The sequence below is a fragment of the Nicotiana tabacum genome, chromosome 16 (assembly GCF_000715075.1).
Source record: "Nicotiana tabacum cultivar K326 chromosome 16, ASM71507v2, whole genome shotgun sequence".
Classification (NCBI taxonomy): Eukaryota; Viridiplantae; Streptophyta; class Magnoliopsida; order Solanales; family Solanaceae; genus Nicotiana; species Nicotiana tabacum.
The window spans coordinates 126,820,245-126,838,429 of record NC_134095.1 but is presented as its reverse complement, the minus strand read 5'-3'; the positions used below and the strand labels follow the sequence as shown (position 1 = coordinate 126,838,429).

Genomic DNA, 18,185 nt, shown 5'->3' with positions numbered 1-18,185 from the left:
GAGAAGAGAGAAGAGTAGGAAGTTGTAACAAAATAATACCGGTAATTGCTTGAGTCCTCAGCTCCTTTGTGTGTATTTATTCTTAAGTACCATTGGACTTCTAATTCTAATTGGGCTTTAACTAAAGAATTAACCTGAGCCCACTTGTTTATCTGGCCCAACCCTTACATTGAGGTGATACAGAGAAGAGGTCACTCTCCTAATTAGTGACCTATGATTCTCCGACATAACACTCCCATCCCCTTCAAGAAAGACCTTGTCCTCAAGGTTGTAGTTGAGCCACAAAATCTGGAAATCGATGCTTGATGTAGCCCCAATCTTACCAATAAGCTTCCTTTTCACTTAGATTAGCCCACTGAACCAATACTTTTACACCAACACCATTGTTGACTCGCACCATCTTTCTCTGAAGAATGGTTGTTTGTTAAATCAAGACCTTACCCTCCATATCGCAGAGAGGAGGTTGCTGTGCTGGAATGATGGTAGGACCTATTCGATGTTTCAGTTGCGAGACATGAAACACAGGGTGTATTTGCGACCCTGTGGAAGTTGTAATCGGTAAGCTACAGATCCAATTTTTTGTTCAACCTTATATGGACCGCTGTATCTGGCACACAACTTTACATTTCTGCGCACATCTATAGAAGAATGGTGATAGGGTTGTAGCTTTAGGTAAACTTGGTCTCCCACTTCTAGTGTTCTTTCTGACCTCAATCTATCTGCATAGAACTTCATGCGAGCATGTGCTTGAGTCAGATTGTCCTTTAGTGCTTGTAACATATATTGTCGTTGAGCCACACTCACTCATACTGGTGATTGGCCAGTATTAAGAAAGAATCCTGTAGGTAGTCGGGGTGGTGAATAACCATACAGTGCCTAAAATGGGTAGTCTTTAGTGCACTATGATAGTTGGTGTTATACCACCATTCTGCCAAATGAAGCCACTTGGTCCATAGCTTAGGATTATCAAATATCAAATGATAGGTTGTGCTCATGTTCAATTTGGTACTCATAGTCTTGAAAAGGTGTGGCCAGAAATGACTAGTCAATATAGGGTCTCTATCAGATATTATTGTCCTAGGTAGCCCATGTAGTCTATAGACTTCCTTGAGGAATAGATCTGCTACCTCCTGAGCTGAAAATGGATGTTTGATAGCCAGGAAATTACCATACTTAGTGAACCTATCAACTACCACTAACATTTGATTCTTACTCCCAGAATTGGGTAGTCCCACCACAAAATTCATGGATATGTCCTACCATGCCTGGTCTGGATTTGTAAGTGGCTGACGTCAGGGCTGCTTATCGGATGGATCGGGCGGTTATTTACTCTTAACGGTTCAGTTTATCGGTTATCAGCTTTTAAATGTATTAATCCGCTAGCCACCCGATAAGATATCGGGCCGATTGGTATCGGTTTAACTCTTATCGGGCGATTTATCAGTCTAATTCAATCTATATTGCATATGATGCTGCTTTGAGCTCAGAGCAGACTACAGATATTGGAGCAGTGGTTGCAAATTGCACATGATTTAGGTATGTCAGTGCCAAGATAAAGCAAAAGTTGAACAAAAATGAGAACGCAAATAGGGCAACAACAGAGAGCTAGAAAACATGGTCTTCTGTATACATGCTCCTTGCCTTGAGAAGAACCTTGCCCACAGTTGGCTCAGAAAATCTCATGTCATTGTTGGGCTGCGAAGAGCATAGAACAGGATGTGTCAAGATAATCAATGTTGATTGGAGAAGTCAAACCAACGTATGTCGCAAATTATAAACTAATGTTAGAACCTACAGTACTCCATCTTTCGTCAGAAACTCATCGATAGCTATCGCATTCTGTGCACATGTCATAGGAGATATATAGTAGCTCCATTTCATCCATGGCTCCAGGTCATCTGCTCCAACACATAAGCACGCATTCAAAAACTATTGAACTCGCAAAATTGGACATGCAAATGAAATTGTCAATTTTGTAGATCTATCTGCACCTATAGTCCAAGACTATAAAGAGCACTCTTTATCAGAACTGAGAAGTTTTACAAATTCCCAAGAGAAAAACAGAAAACTGACCTTTTGCAACAATGAAACCACCAAGCACAAAAACTATGAGTATCGTGAAAGTTGCAAATGTGCTAGAATTTGTTAAAACAGAAATTAGGAAAAAAAAACTATTAGAAGAAACTGGAAAAACAGTAAACTATAAGAAATATTCCGAGTCCACAATTTCCTTGTGCGTCCTTAAGGAATTTTAACCCCCTCACAAGTTGCCAAGATAATGGATTAAATCCTCCCAGGATGAAACGGAATAAACTTTCCTGCAACAGTGGCAATACAAACTGCAGGATACCAACGAACTCAAAGAACGGAGCAAAATCTACGAATTTGAAAGAGAAACTGCGAAGTAGAATGCAGGATTTTCAGAAGGAAGTTCTATTATTTTCAGTGTGTGAAAAAGAAGCCATGCCTCGAAATTTATAGGCAATTGTCGGAAGAGGTGTGATATCTGTTCATAATGTGAACAGATATTTGAAAGGAAGAGGTGTCCGTTCATAATGTGTACAAAAGGAAAAACCAGTTCAGTGTTTTGGATTTCAGTTAATTCCTTAATGAACTGACTGTTATTTAATTAATTCTTAAATAATTAATTAAATAAACTTTGTCAAAAAAATTAATCGCATCGATCGATCATTTGACAAATCCGAATCCGAATCCGAATCCGAAGCCGAGCCGAGCGACGACGACGGCGCGAGGCTTCATTCTCTTCAACTCCTTTTAAGAGTTCAAAGAAGTGATCCTATATTTATACACACAAGTGTAGTTGTCCCTCACCAATAAGGGACAAAGTTCATTTGACAAAGCTCACTTGATTCAGATTTTCTAAATTTTTCATTTCCCTCCATTTTGTTTCCCACCATTTCCCAATTGACACTTCTAGTCTTTAAAGTCCAACAATCACCCACATGAATGGGAATGACTGTAACAAGAATGAACATAGATGAAAGTTGTGTGATTTGTAAGTAAGAATTAATTGCATCTGGATAAGTAGGTTTCCCTTTGAACTTTTCATAGTAAGCATATGTCGGATATACTCGGTCAATCGGTAGATTTGATATCTTTGAACCGTCGGACTTTAGTGTATACCTAGACAACCATATGTCACACAACCAACCCTTAACCGCCTTTTGGTTCTCATTGTTGTGTTCGTTTCAGCCATGAGCACCGCCTGGTTTTATAAGTGCGTAGAGAATTGGCCTTACAGAATTCCCATTGAAGCGGCTTTCACTTCATACTTACATAGATGATTCCTAAACGTGTAATCCTTTAGATTGACACTATTTGATAAATACCACATCAAACTTAGGTAATCATTAAAGAACGTGTAAAGTTCTATCCTTGTTACTAAACATTGTCTTCATCACGAGAAGGGACCAAAGATTTTACTTTGACAATGTTGAACCGGTCAATCACAACTTTGTTTGAGCTCCTTGAACCTAGATCTTGGAATATCCAAAATTCTAGGTAGAGTTACCGCCATGATGACTTGTCCTCGGCCATAGTCTCATTCCCTTAGATGATTTCTCAACTCCCTTTCCAGTTAGGCCTTTTGTAAGCGGATCCTCCACATTATCCTTTGATCTTACATAATCAATAGTGATAATTCTACTAGAGAGTAGTTGTCTAACAGTATTATGTCTTCGTCGTATATGACAAGACTTTCTGTTATACATAACGCTCCCTGCCCGTCTTATTGTAGCCTTACTATCGCAATGTGTGCATATATGAGCCAAAGGTTTTGGCCAGAACGGAATGTCTTCTAAGAAATTTCGAATCCATTCATCTCGCCGGCCTTATCCAAAGCTATAAACTCTGATTCCATTGTAGAGCGAGCGATGCACGTCTGTTTGGAAGACTTCCAAGATACTATTCCTCCGCCAATAGTAAAAACATATCCACTTGCGGACTTTGTTTCTGTTAAGCCGGTTATCCAATGTGCATCACTATATCCTTCGATAACCGCAGGATATCTATTGTAGTGCAAAGCATAATCTTGGGTATATTCCAAATATCCTAGAACTCATTTCATTGCCAACTAGTGATGTTTGTTGGGATTACTTGTGAATCGACTAAGTTTACTTATTGCACAAGCTATATCAGGACGTGTACAGTTCATGATATACATTAAGCTTCCCAACACACGAGCATAATCCAATTGAGACGTGCTTTCACCTTTATTCTTTACAAGATGATGGTTTAAGTCAATTGGAGTTCTTGCACTTCTAAATTCCAAGTGTTTGAATTTTTCAAGTACCATTTTCACGTAATGTGATTGAGACAAAGCCAAACCCTGAGGAGTCCTCTAATAAGACATATGCTAATAAGAGCATACGCTTAGTAGCTGCCATATCAAACTTACTAGTAAGCATACGCTTAGTAGCTTGAATGTCGGCAATGTCTTTGCTCATTATTAGCATATCATCAACATATAAGCAAACAATGACTATATGATTTGGAACGTTCTTAATGTAAACACATTTATCGCAATCATTAATCTTAAAACCATTTGACAACATTGTTTGGTCAAATTTCGCATGCCATTGCTTGGGTGCTTGTTTTAGTCCATAAAGGGACTTAACAAGTCGACACACCTTCTTTTATTTTCCCGGAACCACAAACCCTTCAGGTTGGTTCATGTAAATTTCTTCCTCTAGATCACCATTAAAGAAGGTTGTTTTTACATCCATTTGATGGATTTGAAGACCATACAAGGCGGCTAACGCTATTAGCATCCGAATGGATGTAATTCTTGTTACCGGCGAGTATGTGTCAAAATAGTCAAGACCTTCTCGCTGTCTAAATCCTTCGACAACAAGTCTTGCCTTGTATTTGTCAATAGTACCATCGTCTTTCATTTTCTTCTTGAAAATCCATTTAGAACCCAAAGTTTTGTTACCTGGAGGAAGATCAACCAATTCCCAGGTGTGGTTGCTCAATATGGATTCTATTTCACTATTGATAGCCTCTTTTCAATATTGTGCTTCTGAGGAAGACATTTCTTCCTTGAAGGTTCGAGGCTCATCTTTTAGCAGGAAAGTTAGAAAGTCTGGACCGAATGAAGTAGATGTTCTTTGACGTTTACTTCTTCTCGGATTTTCCTCATTAGGCATACCATCTGGTGTTTTCTCCCGAGGTCGTTTTGACTTTTGGTATGACAATTCACTTTCCTTTTTATATGGATAAATAGTTTCAAAGAATTCAGCATTATCTGATTCTATTATCGTATTAACGTAGATCTCAAGATTTTCTGATTTATGAACCAGAAAACGATATGCCTTGCTATTGGTTACATATCCAATAAATACACAATCAACCATTTTTGGACCTATCTTAACCCTTTTAGGTTTAGGAACTTGTACCTTAGCTAAACACCCCCACACTTTGAAGTATTTCAAGCTGGGCTTCCTTCCTTTCCATTTTTCATAAGGAATGGACTGTGTTTTACTACGAGGTATACGATTGATTATTCGGTTAGTTGTAAGTATAGCTTCCCCCCACAAGTTCTGTGGTAAACCAGAACTTATCAACAACGCATTCATCATCTCTTTCAACGTTCGATTCTTTCTCTCCGCAATTCCATTAGATTGTGGAGAGTAAGGGGCAGTTGTTTGGTGAATAATGTCATTTTCCAAACATATTATTTCAAAAGGAGATTCTTATTCGCCACCCCTATCACTTCTTATCATTTTGATCTTTTTGTTTAGTTGTATTTCAACTTCACTCTTGTATTGCTTGAAAGCATCAATTGCTTCATCTTTACTATGAAGTAAATAAACATAGCAATATCTCGTACTATCGCCAATAAAAGTAATAAAATACTTTTTCCCACCGCAAGATGGTGTTGACTTCATGTCGCAAATATCTGTGTGAATTAAGTCTAAAGGACTTGAATTCCTTTCAACGGACTTATAAGGATGCTTAGCATACTTTGATTCCACACATATTTGACTTTTGGAATTAATGCAATCAAATTTTGGCAATACTTCCAAATTTATCATTTTTCGCAATGTTTTGAAGTTGATGTGACCGAGGCGTGCATGCCATAAAGTTTTTGACTCAAGTAAGTAAGAAGAAACATTAACTTTATTAATAGGAACTGCTATTACATTTAGCTTAAAAAGGCCCTCATTCAGGTAACATTTTCCTACATACACATCATTCTTACTTAGTACAATACTATTAGAAACAAATATACATTTGAATCCATTCTTGACAAGAAGTGAGGTAGATACAAGATTCTTGCGAATTTCTGGAACATGGAGAACTTGGTTTAGAGTCACAATTTTTCCCGACGTCATCTTCAACGCAATCTTGCCAACTCCTTCAATTTTGGCTGTAGACGAATTTCCCATGAAAATTGTCTCGTCGGGTCCTACGGAGGGCATAAGAAGAAAATAACTCCTTGTTAGCACAAACATGGCGGGTGGCTCCAGAATCAATCTATCATTCTTTAGGATTTCATACCAAGTTGCATTCAGACAACATGGCACACAAGTCCTCCATTTCTTCAACATTTCAACCATGTTAGCTTGATTCTTCTTATTCTTCTTCTTTTGTACATCAGTCTTTGGTGCACGACAGTCCACGGCCTTATGCCCAGACTTTCCACAGTTGTGGCAATTACCCTTGAACTTTTTCTTGCTTGGGTAATTCTTTGGTCCAGAAGCCTTCTTTCTCTTCTTATTTTGTGGTGCCTCCTCAATAATGTTAGCCCTTATTATTGTCGAGTTGTCACGTGACTTCTTTTCAGCATTTTTGTTGTCTTCTTCTATCCTCAAACGAACAATCAAATCTTCAAGTGTCATTTCCTTACACTTGTGTTTTAGATAGTTCTTAAAGTCCTTCCACAACGGAGGTAACTTTTTAATGAAAGCGGCGACTTGAAAAGCCTCATTTATGACCATACCTTCAATAATAAATTCATAATTAATAATAAGATAAATCTTATTAGTAAAATTATTGATTTGGGTCATACCTTCAGCAAGGAGGTCATGCACAATGACTTGTAATTCTTGGACTTGAGTTATGACCGACCTAGTGTCAACCATCTTGAAATCCAAAAACCTTGCAGCCACGAACTTTTTAAGTCCGGCATCCTCAGTCTTGTACTTCTTCTCAAGCGCATTCCATAACGCTTTTGAAGTTTCCATGACACTATAGACATTGTACAAGTTATCTTCCAAACAATTCAAAATGTAGTTTTTGCACAAGAAATCAGAATGTTTCCATGCTTCAGTTACAATAAATCGTTCGTCATCCGGAGTGCCTTCAGCCACGACCGGAGGATCCTCCTTTGATGAATCGCTACAAACTTAACGTAGTAAGATAGAAGAGCATCTTCATTTGCCAACGTTTGAAGTCAATACCGGAAAGTTTTCCGGGTTTTTCTGCTGGTGCCATAACATGAGCAGGAGTTGAATGGCTTGACGAGGCAGCAACACTCGTAACAGTAGCACCCGTTCCATTAGCATTAGTTTGGTCCTCATTTGCCATTTTTTTGTGAAGTTGGCAACAAACATAACTTTTCAAAATCAGTGAAGTTTTTATATCTTCAAACTGAATACCAACCAAACATTCAAACATAAAAGGTGAAGTTTATTATATTCTTCAAACCGTATTCAAATTTAATACCCCGGTAAAGTTTTTATGTTCTTTAAGCCGGAGTAAAAATATATCGGAGTAGAAAGCACCAAGGCTTTAGTCTCCAAACCAGTATACAAAATATATATCAAAATTCAATATAGATTTCAACACAGAAATGTTAATATTAAAATTCCTTAAGCTTGTTGTCGCTACTGTGTTAAAACAGAAATTAGGAAAAAAAATTGTTAGAAGAAACTGGAAAAACAGTAAACTATAAGAAATATTCCGAGTCCACAATTTCCTTGTGCGTTCTTAAGGAATTTTAACCCCCTCACAAATTGCCAAGGTAATGGATTAAATCCTCCCAGGATGAAATGGAATAAACCTTCCTGCAACAGTGGCAATACAAACTGCAGGATACCAACGAACTCAAAGAACGGAGCAAAATCTACGAATTTGAAAGAGAAACTGCGAAGTAGAATGCAGGATTTTCAGAAGGAAGTTCTATTATTTTCAGTGTGTGAAAAAGAAGCCATGCCTCGGAATTTATAGGCAATTGTCGGAAGAGGTGTGATATCTGTTCATAATGTGAACAGATATTTGAAAGGAAGAGGTGTTCGTTCATAATGTGTACAAAAGGGAAAACCAGTTCAGCGTTTTGGATTTCAGTTAATTCCGTTAATGAACTGACTATCACTTAATTAATTCTTAAATAATTAATTAAATAATTTTTGTCAAAAAAATTAATCTCATCGATCGATCATTTGACAAATCCGAATCCGAAGCCGAGCCGAGCGACGACGACGGCGCGAGGCTTCATTCTCTTCAACTCCTTTTAAGAGCTCTAAGAAGTGATCCTATATTTATACACACAAGTGTAGTTGTCCCTCACCAATGAGGGACAAAGTTCATTTGACAAAGCCCACTTGATTCAAATTTTTCATTTCCCTCCATTTTGTTTCCCACTATTTCCCAATTAACTCTTCTACTTTAAAGCTCAATGGCTTAAAGTCCAACAATATATATATATATATATATATATATATATATATATATATATATATATATCTTAACGGGTTAACAGATTATCTGTTAAGAAAATTGAATAATCCGCCCCCAAACTGATAAGCCGTTAAAAAAAATTTCAATCCATTCCCCACCCGTCAAACCGTTAAACCGTTAAACCGCTACCAATAAGCCATTAAGCCACTTTTGCGATTCGATTTTCGGTTTCGGCTCGATTTTGAACACCCCTAGCTAAAGCAGGCCTGGTGGATGGACATTTTTAGCCTTAACTCTTTGACAAACATCACACTCCTTTACCCATTTACACATTTCTTTTTTCATATTTGGCCAATGAAATAGAAGTTGTAATCTCTTGTAGGTACCCTGCTGACCTGAGTGTCCACAAATGGCAGAATGATGCATAGTGTGTAGGATTCTTTTCCCTTAGATTAGTGCCCTTTCCCACGTAGATTTTTTGTTTGTACCTGATGACCCCTTGGTGCAAAGTATGGTCAACCTTGCTATTAGGAGCTATGGTCAACTCCCTCAGTAGTTGTAAGGCTAGTGGATCACCTTCATAGCTGTCAATAATATCTTGTAGCTAAGTAGCCTATGTGCTGGATATGGCTAACAGTGTAGAGTCCTCCTATTATCTTCTTGAAAGGGCATCCGCCACCTTATTCTCACTACCCTTCTTGTATTGAACCTCATAGTCAAGTCCCATCAGTTTAGTTAACCCTTTCTGTTGCAATGCTGTAGTTACCTTGTGCTCTAGTAGGTATTTCAAACTTTGATGGTCAGTCTTAACAATAAAGTGCCCCCTTGCAAGTAATGTCTCCATCTATCTACAGCTGATTATACTCTTTTTCATAAGTAGATAACCACATATGCTTGAGTGTTAAGGCTTTGCTGAAAAAGGCTATAGGCCTACCCCTTGCATCAATACAGCACTCATCCCAGTAGCACATGCATCAGTTTCTATCACAAAAGGCTTGGTGATATCAGCTAACCCAAGCACTGGTACTGTTGACATAGCTGTCTTTAACTACAGAAAGGCTAACTCTGCCTCCTCATTCCATTGAAGGCATTCTTCATAAGCAGATTAGTTAATGCTCTGCTTATGATTCCATAGGATTTAACAAACCTCCTATAGTAGCCAGCCAACACTAGGAATCCCCTTAAAGATTTCACAGATCTAGGTACATGCTAGTTTATCATTGCCTCAATTTTAGCAGGGTCAGTGGAAACCCCTTTACCTGGGATAATATGTCCCAAGTACTCCACCTTATCCTGTCCAAAAGCACACTTAGATAGTTTTGCATAAAGTTGTTCCTTCCGTAAGACCTCCAAAACCCTCTTGAGGTGTAACACATGAGCCTCTATAGAAGAACTATAGACTAGTATATCATCAAAAAAATACCAACACAAACTTTCTTAAAAAGGGTTTGAACACCTGATTCATAAGGCTTTGAAAAGTAGCAGGGGCATTGGTCAAGCCAAAGGGCATAACTCTAAATTCATAATGCCCTAGATATGCTCTAAATACGCTTTTATAGGTGTGCCCTTCCTTCATTCTTATTTGATGATAACCAGCTCTTAAGTCAATTTTTGAATAAGTGCAAGAGACATTAAGCTCATCTATAAGTTCATCTACCAAGGGAATTGGAAACTTATCCTTAACTGTCATCTTGTTTAGCTCTCTGTAATCAATGCAAAATCTCCAACTTCCATCTTTTTTCTTTACCAATAGTACATGAGAAGAGAATAAAGAGTGGCTAGGTTGTATAGTACCATTGTTAAGCATTTCACTAACTAGCTTTTCTATCTCATTCTTTTGAATGTAATTGTACCTATATGGTATAATACTGATTGGTGCTGCTTCAGGTTTAAGTAGAATGTGATGATCATGAGTCCTTCTTGGTGGCAGGTACTTTGGTTCTGCAAACACTCCTGAGAATTCAGCTACAACTTCTTGAATCTTGTAAGGTATGCTCCTTTGCAATTCTGTAGTTTGCACATTAACTGTGAACAATTGTTCCCACAATACCTGTCCCTTCTTCAGTAGTTGTTTCACCCCAGTAGTTGTCATATTCTGTAGTTTTCCCTCTTTAGAATACCTTTTTAAATTTACCCTTTTTCCTTTCACACTCACTTATAGCCTATATCCAATAAAGTCAAACAAAATTGGATTGTGTTTTCTCATCCAATCTACCCCCAAAACTACATCACATCCTCCAATATCCAATAGCCTCAGTTTGTGTTCAAATTCAATGCCTTGAGTTTCCACTAGAACTGAGGACAAGAGTGATAAATCATCAAGTGTCCTCCATTTGCCACAGCTACCCTCATTGGTACAGCCTCTTGAATTGCACACCCCAATTGCTTGGCAGTGCTGCTAGCTATGAAGCTGTGAGTATTGCCACTATCTGCTAGAATTATCAGCACCTGTTTACCATATACTCTCTTCAGCTTGATAGTTGTAGAAGTAAAAGTTCCTGATAATGCATTGAGGTTGATTGCCTCATCTATGATAGCTTCCTGATTTTCATCAGGACCTATCTCATTCTCTAATTGATCTACTATCTCTAGTTGTTCTTGCTCAGTGGTCCCTAACAATGTGTTGAGTTGTTTGATCTTGAAAACATGCCCAGGGGAAGTATCTTTCCCCACATTTATAGCATTCTCCCGTGGCTTGAAGCTACCTTTAAATAGTTTAGTCCCTGAGATTGTTGTATGAGGACCATTCTCCTTCCGTACATAACTAGGAGGTCTACTCAATGTAGTATTAGCATGAGTACTCGACTGAGTAGACTGTCTTCCTCCATACCTCTTGTTCTTCCTACTCATTGACTCCATTAACTTTTTCTCGTGCCTAGCTTTTTCTACTGCATGACTTAATGGGTAAGGATCAAGCATCTTAATACTGTGCCTAATCACTTCCTTAAGCCTCTCTATAAAAAAATCCCAGAAAGAACTCTTCAGGTATGGTTGGATGTTTAATTAACACTCATGCCTTCAAATCCTCAAACCTCTCCAAATACTCATTAACTAATCCATTTTGCTCCACTCTCTTAAACCTTCCTAACAAGTTAAGGTTACTATTATCAACATCATTGAATCTTTTACAGATTTCTTCCATGAAATCAACCCATATAACAGTACCTCTACTCAGTTGATAAGAGAAATACCAAGCCTCTGCCCTACCATTTAAAGGTAGTACAACACTCTCAAGTTTATGTTGTGGGTCAATTATGTGATTGTAATGAAAATACCTCTCACATTTTTGCAGCCAAGATTTTGGATTTCCCTCTTCGAAGTAAGGGCAGTTGACCTTGGAATTGGAGTTGCTCGAGTGAAATCTCCCAGCGGGATTCTCGTGGTTCTCCATCATTCTTCCCCTACTACCAGATCCTTCTACTGTATGAGCAGCTGTTGGAGTACTTCCCAAGATTCCATCCTTGCTTGCGAGGAATTTATCCATCATAAGATCGAATTTGTGATTCAATTCATCCAGTTTAGAGTCATTCGACTCCAGCTTCGTACTAGTTTCTGCCATGTAATTATGCAGTTGACTTTCTAATTTTTTTGTGCTTTCTTCTGTAATTTTTGCTCTGGTTTCCGGTACTTTCATGGTGCTAGGAATTGCTCTAATACAAACTTGTAATAGACTAGGATTTACTTCAAAGAATAATGAAAATGAAGAAGACAACAATGAGGAACACAAGCTTTTATTATTCAACTATCAATGGAATTGAATTACAATAGTTCCACCATAGCTACTGTACAATTGATACCTGTAAAAGAGAAGAAGAAAAAGTTGGTTAGGGAATTGCGAGAGAAAGAGAAGAGAGAAGAGTAGGCAGTTAGGAAGTTGTAATAGAACAATACCGGTAATTGCTTGAGTCCTCAGCTCCCTTGCGTGTATTTATTTTTAAGTACCATTGGGCTTTAACTAAAGAATTAACCTGAGCCCACTTGCTTATCTGGCCCAAGCCTTACACTTAGGTGATACAGAGAAGAGGTCACTTTCCTAATTAGTGACCCAGGATTCTCTAACGAAAGTGACCTCTTCTCTATATTACCTCAGTGTAAGGCTTGGGCCAGATAAATAAGTGGGCTCAGGTTAATTCTTTAGTTAAAGCCCAATTAGAATTAGAAGCCCAATGGTACTTAACAATTAATACATCCAAGGGAGCTGAGGACTCAAGCAATTACCGGTATTATTCTGTTACAACTTCCTAACTACCTACTCTTCTCTCTTCTCTTTCTCTCTCAACTCCCTAACCAACTTTTTCTTCTTCTTCTCTCTTACAGGTATCAATTGTATAGTAGCTATGGTGGAACTATTGTAATTCAATTCCATTGACAGTTGAATAATAAAAGCTTGTGTTCCTTATTGTTGTCTTCTTCATTTTCATTATTCTTTGAAGTAAATCCTAGTCTATTACAATAGCATATACTGTGGGAGAAAACTTTTGCTGGCAAGGCAGGTTATCAAACAAGACGAGTGTCTCCATCTTATGCCAAGTTTGAAGTTAAGGCAATCTTTTGCTTGTATTTCTTTCAAAAATAACTTACCTATACTAGAGCTTGGTGTTGATGTTTACACCAAAGCACATAAATTTATTAAGGTTAAGAATAAATTGTGATGAGAATACACATTAATTAACTAACTATGATTAAGGCACGAAGATGTGTGTAAAAGATTATATCATGCTTTCATTAGTCTGCGCAAACACTGCGTGCGAGTTTTTAGCTCTTCAAAAGCCTTTATATGCTCTCTGCATCAAATCTTTCAGAAAGCTGGAAACGGATTTTTCTAAGTCTTGTGAATTCTTCTATCTACTACAAGTTCGTAAAGATGGTATGTAATCTGTGACTACTCTGGTCCATCTTTGGCTTCAAGCCTGATGCTACACGTCCCATGTACTTCTTAGCCAATGGTACTGATGAAAGCTTGATATGAGGAAGGGGGAAGAAGGTCACTGACTTGAGAGCCTGCCTTGCCAACTTCACCTCATTCTAGCAAGCGATCAGTAGGAATGTCGAATTCTCTGTCATGATATTGCCATGTCGCTGTTTGCAATACTGCATAAACTATCTGTTCAGCCCTGGTATCCATAAAATAAACTGCTCCAGAAGAAAGGAAGGTGACAAATATAAATGTCGAGAGCCTATTTAAGGAATAGGAAAGTGAAGGTATGATAGTTGGACAGACAATCAGTAAGAGCTGTTCATCCAGCCAATTGACAAATGCCACTATATTCTCAATGTTTGTAAATGAAGATGAATGAACTTCGGTTGGCAATGACTGGACAATTGCCTTGACAAATCAGCTTTTACCTGATTTTACACAATTCTACATGGTCCGAATATGGAAATAAGAACATAAAGTTGACCTAAAACGGAAATAGAAGTTTTACATACAGCTATGAGGAATAAGGACCTGTTTTCTATCCCCCATTCATGTTGCTCCTTGCGTCTGATGTGTTTGATTCAGAAGAAATTAAAGGTATTAATTTTCCTTTACCTCACAATTATCTCTGCTTGAGCACTCTGAAGTCCATCTTCAATGCATCTGTTCTTGTGCTTTCCTATTAGTTTCATAAAATCCACATTTTTATGCTTCAAACTAATTACCTGTGCCATCATCTTGGCAACGATTTTACTCTGCGGAAGCACAAGAAAGAGAGTTCAAGAATTAGATTAGAACCAGTCATTATACAGACCAGGAGCATCACTCAATCAAAATTTTCAGAATACACTATCTCCCAATTGTTCAGCAGTCGGAGTTGGATGCAAACCAAACAGAAAAAATAACATCAAATGCAGATAAAATAACGTAAACTAGAGAATGGGCAATTTTAGTTGAGCAAATCGGAATGTAACCTTCAGAAAGAACAAGGAAAGTGTTGCCTTCATTTCTATGAGAAACGAAAAACACAAGCAGAAAAAGGAACGCGAATGAAGTCATAGGCTAGCCCCTTCAAAACGCATTGACGAATAACTGACAGATACACTTTCAGATTTCACCCAATGCTGAGGGAAAAAAATGTGAACCAAAATGCCATCTTCCTTGGAGAAACTATGAACTCACAATGAAACTAAGTTTTATAGGTATACAAGCCATTTGTTCTATTAATAAACAGGTAACCGCACTTAACACAATATACTCGACTGTAAATTCAGTTTTGATAAAAGAAAAATAACGAAAGTATTGCATGAGATATGCAAGAGAAGGGGAAACTGCATATGTACATTAGAAAATAATACCAAACAAATGAAGGCAATTTCAGAAGAAGCAAACAGCCAGGATATATGTATTTGCACTTGCACCAATATTGCTCGTATGTATCATACGAAGGAAATCTTCAGAAATGGTTAAAAACAAAGCACACAGCCAGAGCCTCTTAAACTCATACTTTTTACTAACCTTCAGTATTGTAGGCACGGACCACGAGTACTTCATTTCCCAAGCTTTGTTGTTCTTCTCCAATTTCCTCTGAAGAAGGGGCAGCAGCTTGGCTACAATTATGCAACTCAGTCAGTTTTAATGTGGGAATATCTCCAATCTCTGTAGGAATATCCTCCAATTTATAGCAATACTTCAAGATTAGAAACTCAAGTCTAGGAAGACTTTCACTGCTCGCTTCCCAGTGCACCAAGTTTGTTTCGTTAATCTGTAGCAACTTCAGTTTCTTGAAACCCCCTTCATTTAGATTCCAATTTCTCCCTTGGAATGCAAAACATTTTAGCCTGAGAACCTCAACATTGGGCAATTGACCAAGCGTAGTCATATCCTCCCACAATAGACACGTTCCTACTAGTGTCGAACTCTTCAAGAATGTAGGATAAACATCCGATAACAGCGTTGGCAGCCTTAATGAAAAATTCTCATAAGGCGAAATATCTAGATGAATTCTTAGCTTCTCGAGATCAACAAGACGGATGAGACTGTCAATAAGATTAGACATTACACTACGCCATGGTGGTAAGCAAACAGCTAACTTCTTTACTTTAGGGATTGCTGTAAAATTCTCCTTCCAATTAGAAGCAGCAACAGATATTGAATCCAGTGTTTCCAAGTTCTCTAAACATAAGAGATTTTGTGATTTTGGAGGAACAGGCATATACATTCCCCCAGGACACAAATGTCTCAAATTTGGCTGGTTCCAAATGACCAATGGCAGGGATAATTGAGATGCAAATTGTTGAAATGTCAAAATTTCAGATTCCCACATCGGTGGGTTAGCAATAGTTGGGGGGATTTTCCCCCTATAAAAGAAGGCTTAATGTTTAGGATTTAAACACACCTCTCATTTGCCTTCTCATCTGTTTAAGGCATTTGTATCTTCTCTCTTTAGTATTATTTCACTTGTATTTTTGGAGTGAAATAAAATATTGGTTGTGTCCGAGGAGTAGGCAAAATTAGCCGAACCTCGTAAATTCTGGTATTTTCTTTATTGTTGTTTTATTGTCTTATTTATTATTTGGTGGCTGTCATGATTTTTGGTATAGTAGTTGTGACTTATTCACACTATATACATTTGGCTTCCGCAACAATTGGTATCAGAGCCAAGGTACTGTCTAAGTATGCTCTGTGGTTGCAGCATAGTCTGATCTTCCACATCATAAAAGATTTATCTTGGTAACTGAGTCAAGGTTCTGTCTGAGTATGCTCTGTAGTTGCAGCTTAGTCTGATATTCTACATCAGAAAGGAAATAATCTTGATTTGTGTCGTCGGCTATTAAATAATATTTGTGTCAAATATGGGAGACAATAAACAAGAAGAATCTACATCAAGTGTCAACAATACGTCATCATTGGCATCTTCGCTTATGACAAGAATTGTGTCAAATGCGAAATTTGCGGTAGAAATTTTTGACGGGTCCGGACATTTTGGGATGTGGCAAGGCGAGGTTCTAGATGTCCTTTTTCAACAAGGGCTAGATCTGGCCATTGAAGAAAAGAAACCAGATGTTATTGGAGAAGAAGATTGGAGAATTATCAACCGTGTTGCTTGCGGTACCATTCGATCCTACCTTGCTAGAGAGTAGAAATATCCATACACAAAGGAAACTTCTGCAAGTAAATTATGGAAAGCACTGGAGGATAAATTTTTGAAGAAAAAAAACAGACAAAATAAATTGTACATGAAGAAGAGACTGTTTCACTTCACCTATGTTCCTGGTACCACGATGAATGAACATATCACCAGTTTCAATAAGTTGGTCACAGATTTGCAAAATATGGATACAACTTATGATGATGGTGACTTGGCCTTGATGTTGTTGGCGTCACTTCCTGATGAGTACGAGCACCTTGAAACTACTCTACTCCATGGAAATGACGAAGTTTCTCTCAGAGAAGTTTGTTCGGCTTTGTACAGCTATGAACAAAGAAAGCGAGAAAAACAGATTGTAAGGGGTCGTTCTCAAAATCAAACGAGGACAAAGAAGGGAAGATCCAAGTCAAGATCCAGACCCAGCAAAGATGAATGTGTCTTTTGTCGAGAAAAAGGGCACTGGAAGAAAGACTGTCCGAAGTTGAAGAATAAGGCCAAATATAATAATGGAAAGGCCATTATGGATTCTAATGTAGCTGGTTGTGATGATTCAGACTTCTCATTAGTTACAACAGAGTCATCAACATCATCAGACATATGGTTGATGGACTCGGCTTGTAGCCATCATATGAGTCCCAATAGGGTCTGGTTTGTGGAATTTCAAGAAGGAGAATATGGAGTCATCCACACAGCGGATAACAGTCCTCTTACCTCATATGGCATTGGTTCAATACGATTAAGGAACCATGATGGAATGATCAGAACATTAACAGATGTTCGATATGTACCGGATTTGAAGAAGAATCTCATCTCTGTGGGAGCCCTGGAATTAAAAGGGTTCAAAATCATTGAAAAAAATGGAGTGATGAGAGTATGCTCCGGTGCACTAATGGTAATGAAGGCTAATCGGAAGAATAATAATATGTACCGCTATTGTGGCAGTACAGTTATTGGGACAGCGACATCCAGTGACGACAAAGAGGCAGAAGCAACCAAGCTATGACACATGCGCTTGGGACATGCTGGAGGAAAATCCTTGAAAACTCTATCAGATCAAGGATTGTTAAAAGGAGTAAAGGCTTGCAACTTGGAATTTTGTGAGCACTGTGTTAAAGGGAAACAGACAAGGGTTAAATTTGGTACAGCGATCCATAATACTAAAGGCATTTTGGATTATGTACACTCTGATGTTTGGGGTCCTTCCAAAACACCTTCATTGGGTGGGAAGCACTATTTTGTAACCTTTGTTGATGATTTTTCCCGAAGAGTATGGGTGTATACAATGAAGAGCAAAGATGAAGTGTTGGGAATTTTTCTCAAATGGAAGACGATGGTGGAGAATCAAACAGGCAAGAGGATCAAGTGTATTCGCACAGACAATGGAGGTGAATATAAAAATGATCATTTCAATAAGGTCTGTGAAAATGATGGCATAGTCCGACACTTCACTGTTAGACATACACCACAACAAAA

The 18,185-nt window shown here is 38.1% G+C and overlaps 1 protein-coding gene and 1 long non-coding RNA gene across 2 annotated transcripts; one reads left to right on the top strand and one right to left on the bottom strand.

Annotated features, from left to right (window-relative positions):
- Positions 1-211: 211 nt before the first annotated feature.
- LOC107810772 (uncharacterized) lies at positions 212-12,294 on the top strand. The gene is made up of 3 exons (XR_012700274.1): positions 212-558; positions 10,574-10,632; positions 11,936-12,294. It is a non-coding gene; the product is annotated as an uncharacterized LOC107810772 (long non-coding RNA).
- Positions 12,295-13,832: 1,538 nt separating this feature from the next.
- Positions 13,833-17,049, bottom strand: LOC107810771 (putative late blight resistance protein homolog R1A-3). Its single transcript, XM_016635594.2, has 2 exons — positions 15,080-17,049; positions 13,833-14,316 (listed from the first exon to the last, which is right to left on the bottom strand). Exons 1-2 carry the CDS (start codon positions 15,885-15,887, stop codon positions 14,312-14,314), a joined length of 813 nt encoding a protein of 270 aa, XP_016491080.1. The 5' UTR covers positions 15,888-17,049; the 3' UTR covers positions 13,833-14,311.
- Positions 17,050-18,185: the final 1,136 nt, after the last annotated feature.

Bases quoted from the DNA above. Each gene is read 5' to 3' on its own strand.
- LOC107810771 (XM_016635594.2), bottom strand. From the start codon at position 15,887: ATGTGGGAATCTGAAATTTTGACATTTCAACAATTTGCATCTCAATTA.